The sequence below is a fragment of the Gossypium arboreum genome, chromosome 7, assembly GCF_025698485.1.
Source record: "Gossypium arboreum isolate Shixiya-1 chromosome 7, ASM2569848v2, whole genome shotgun sequence".
In the NCBI taxonomy this organism is placed as follows: domain Eukaryota; kingdom Viridiplantae; phylum Streptophyta; class Magnoliopsida; order Malvales; family Malvaceae; genus Gossypium; species Gossypium arboreum.
Window position 1 is genome coordinate 98,245,379 of NC_069076.1, and position 4,192 is coordinate 98,249,570.

A 4,192-nucleotide genomic window follows, 5' to 3' on the forward strand; every position below is an offset into this window, starting at 1 on the left:
GCATACATAAGTATATGAGTGTACGGATTAATCCTCTAACACTCTACAATAAGCATCGAAGTGCTGAGAAGGCATAAATGCATTGCTTCTCTAACATTCCACAAAAATGAATCACACCGAAGTGTCAAAATGCTCCCACCAACAACATATATGAATCCTATAACATGCAAACTATACCTTATTATGTCTAACATATTTAATAGGGTAATTTCATAATTCTCATAATATCATTACATGTAATAATCATAGTTTCAACCTTTTATATAAAATCATGCATTATCAATTTCTCAATATCATACTCCATCATTTATTTAACAATAACATTACATTTCACATATTTTTATCATGATATCATAGTAAAAAACATCATAATATTATAGTGAATTTGTACACACAAACATGACAAATTTATTAATTGTACCAAAATTCAACAAGGCATAATCAACATATTCAAAGTGTCATTTATCATTACAATTCAACGAGCTTAGTTATATAATTAAATTCATGAAAGGAAGAAAATTATGAAAGTATAAATTGTTATTCCTCGATAACTTTCACTTTTTTTTTGTCTTTTGACAGACCAACTTCATCTTTAACTACATATGAAAATATAAATATATAAACTATGTTAAAAATCCCACAATCAAACAATATAACATTCAAATTAAACATGTTATGAATTAATTCAATTTGTTCCTTACAAATATAGGTTCTTATCATATTGCACTTTTTTATACAATATCTAGAATTACCCATAACTCCTCCACAACCATTAAAGAGGAGGATAATGCGCTTCAACGCACTTAAACCCACGTCCTCCTGCACTGACTACAATGCCAATATCAATCGAATTAAGACTCAATTAATAACTTAAACTAAAACTTAACTAAACAATTGAGTGAAAGACAATCATCATAAACTACAACCTTGAGGTGCAATGTAATGTTTCTATTCTCAATCCTTTAATTCACGTGGTTATCTCAAAGCATTTATCTTAGTTAATTAATTAATTTAAAAAAATCTTTTAAAAGTTAGATAAAAAATAATGTATAACTTATTATAATTTATTGAAAAACATTTATGTCAATCAATTAAAAAGTTAAATAAAAAAACAAGGTATAATTTGTTGATATAACTACATATTTCTTTTGCAACTCTAAATTACTAACCATTATTAATTAGCAAAAATATATTTTAACAAAAAACGGCATCTATCTCAATAAATTAAAGTAATAATATTTAAAAAAACTAAAACATTAATCTCAGTTAATTAAACTAATAATAATATATTTTCAAAAAACATGTTTTACAAAACTAAAAATTTATGCATAATTATTTAAAATTATCGGACAATAACACTTATAACAATCGAGTTAAAAGACTCAATCCGCAACTATACCATCCTTTCATACATGAAATATTAAAAGAAATGAGAAAACGTTTATGTTTACAAATTGGAAGTTTATGGTTTTATTGATATTTAATATTGTGAGCTGTCCATTTATTTCTTAACCTTTTTTGCTTTTTCTTCCCTTTTTCAACTGCCCTCAATTCCTTTAACCATCCCATTGGCTGATTTGTATTTTAGCTTTTTTTTCTATTATTATTAATCACTTGTTTATCACGGAAGAAAGTGCAGAAAGTTTTCTGGGTTTTTCCTTTGCTTACTCAAGGTAGCGTTCTTTTGTTACAAGTTATTTGATTAATCTTATTTGACAAATGCAGAGTTTATTGTGTTGGATTTTTCTTTTTAAAACTTTTTATATGTATGGCTTTTTCTCCATTGATTTTCTTTTAAGTTTTGCAATAGGGGAATCAATTTTGTAATTCCTTCTTTTTCTTCAGTGAGTACCCAAATTTTCAATAGATATAGATTTCACCAATATTTGGTTTCTTTTGTGTAACCATACAAATTCTCTTGTATATATCATGATCATGCAGGGGATGAATTAGTCTCTAATTTTCAATAATTTGAAAGAAACAGCCTTTATTCAGAGATGGGACATACTGGTTAGTGACAGCACAATGCCAAACATTCTTCATATCTTGTCAACTTTGCTATGGAATATTGACATTTTCATTCATTTTTGGTTTCTGAGATTTTTCAGGTAACTGCAGATATTTAAGAGAACAACTTGTTTTTGCTAAGAATTAGTACCAGCTGGATTACATTAACTTGGTAATTTTCCAATATATATTATCAATGATACATTGATGTTTATTTTAAAATATCAAGTTCCGTTACAAGCATGGATGTTGATTTTGTTTATAAACAATTGCATTGATGATTGTTTTTAATTTGTATGAAGATATATATATATACATATATATTGATGATATACACTTTTTGATTAATGCTTGACTATGTTATAGTTTCAAGATATCTCCCGGTCTTTTCATTTTCCTTAGAAGTACTCGTATTCTACACTTATCTCCGGCATATATTCATAAATGAGTATAGGCATATATGAAAGTGAATTTGTGTATGTACAATTTCTCTGCACATTTGAAGCAGTCGTATATATATATATATAGAATCCAATTGTCATGCTCATGCTCTTGGCTTGTAAATCACTGCAGGGATGAGAACATATAAGGCGAAGACCAATATAGAAGTTAATGGACAAAAGGGTGATGGAGGAATCAAGAACCATGGAGTTAATGATTTCATGGCTCGGAAGAATCCGATACAAGGAGCATCGTATATGGCAAGTCCTAGTGAAGTAGAAAGACGAAAGGAAGAAAACAAAGCTCATAATATGAGCGAGACCTTTTTGGCATCTGATGCGCCGGAGCTGGTTGTATTTATTCAAGAGAGTGATTATCAGTCAATCAAGGATATTTTCATAGACAGGGAAGTTCCTTCGCGGAATCGATTAAAGTATAAGGGTATCTATTCCAAGTATAATACAGATGCGAATGGTGATAGTGAAGAACCTGGAAAATCTCTTAGTATAATGTCATCTATTTCCAATGAGATTGAACAAGATTTTCAGAATTATGCAAGGAAAAGGCATGCTCTTGAGGACTTAATGAAGGATGATGATGATGAAGATTCCGATGGAAGAGACGTTCACTCGCATGATAAGACTACCATGAGCAACCTAGAGGAATTTTTACAAGGTTCAGAGTGTCAACAGCCTCATAAAACCGAAGGCTTACAGAGAAGCCTAACAGGTCCGAATCAAAACATCATTAACGAAATGGCTTCTGGTGATTGTGGTTCCATTGCAGCAAGTCCGATACCATGTTCCGGTAGCATGTCTCTGCGGTCAAGTAGTAGCACTGCCAGCTCTCATTCATTTGCTTTTCCCATGTAACTTGTTCCCTCTTCATGTTCCCATTTCCTTTTCTCAGTTGCCCCGTAAAACGTCGATGGCTCATTGATTGGATTTTTACAAAACAGGTTGCCAACGGAATGGAACGGCAGCCCGGTGAGAATGGCAGAAGCTGACCCGAGACGGCCAAAGAAGCACCAAAGTTGGAAAACCTGTTTTCTCTGCTGTATGTGGCTCTTTAATTGCTTCTTTTGTACCAACAGCAATTCTTTTTTTTTTTTTGAAATAGTACCAACAGCAATTCTAATTCCTCATATCTGATACAATTTTCATTTGTAATGCTATGCAGGATTCTAAAAACATCATAATTTTCAACAATGGTGTCATATTAGAAAGATAAAATTAGCAATGACGTTTGTCAATTGTCATACAGAGTGTTCTTTTACCTTCCAACATTATCATTCAACAAGTTGTGAAGTCTGTTGGGTGCAAAAACAAATAAGACAAAGCTTGTCCCTTTTTCTTTCTTTATACTGTCAATGACTGATACAAAAAAAAGTTAATATTTATACAAGTCAGTTCTGTTTTTTGTCATTTTCATTAGTTTCCATTTCTTATCTGCTGTTCCAGATTTGCAAGGTTTTATACTAGTTTTACCTGAGATTCAATAATGTCCTTGAGATGTTTCCTGGAAATGTAGGTATTTGGAGGATCATACTCCATACTCATTTCTGAATATACGCAGGATAATCAGGTTTTCATCAATGCTGGTCCAGAATCAGGAGTTAGCTTAAGTTTGTCGGAAATGGACATGGATAGAGACATGCGTAGCCATGGCTGAAAGTTCCTTGCTGGCTGTTTACGGCATAATTATAGTTTCCTCTCATGTGTCCAGCTAAGATATTGTAACTTTG

The 4,192-nt window shown here is 31.4% G+C and overlaps 1 protein-coding gene across 3 annotated transcripts; it reads left to right on the forward strand.

The window, feature by feature from the left end:
* The first annotated feature begins 1,454 nt into the window (after positions 1-1,454).
* LOC108485383 (uncharacterized) lies at positions 1,455-3,872 on the forward strand. Of its 3 annotated transcripts, XM_017789214.2 has the most exons (6): positions 1,455-1,673; positions 1,942-2,010; positions 2,109-2,179; positions 2,581-3,316; positions 3,407-3,504; positions 3,628-3,872. In XM_017789214.2, coding segments are annotated over exons 4-6 (834 nt in total). In that variant the 5' UTR covers positions 1,455-1,673; positions 1,942-2,010; positions 2,109-2,179; positions 2,581-2,582; the 3' UTR covers positions 3,630-3,872. The 3 variants fall into 3 exon arrangements, with proteins under 3 accessions (XP_017644703.1, XP_052886387.1, XP_052886388.1); XM_053030427.1 differs by having other exon boundaries at positions 1,472-1,673; positions 3,407-3,872; XM_053030428.1 differs by lacking the exon at positions 1,455-1,673 and adding an exon at positions 1,693-1,844 and having other exon boundaries at positions 3,407-3,872.
* The last annotated feature ends 320 nt before the right edge of the window (positions 3,873-4,192 follow it).

Coding starts and splice junctions, on each gene's coding strand:
- LOC108485383 (XM_053030427.1), top strand. CDS start 2,583: ATGAGAACATATAAGGCGAAGACCAATATAGAAGTTAATGGACAAAAG. Junction 3,317..3,406: donor CATTCATTTGCTTTTCCCAT/GTAACTTGTTCC, acceptor TTTACAAAACAG/GTTGCCAACGGAATGGAACG.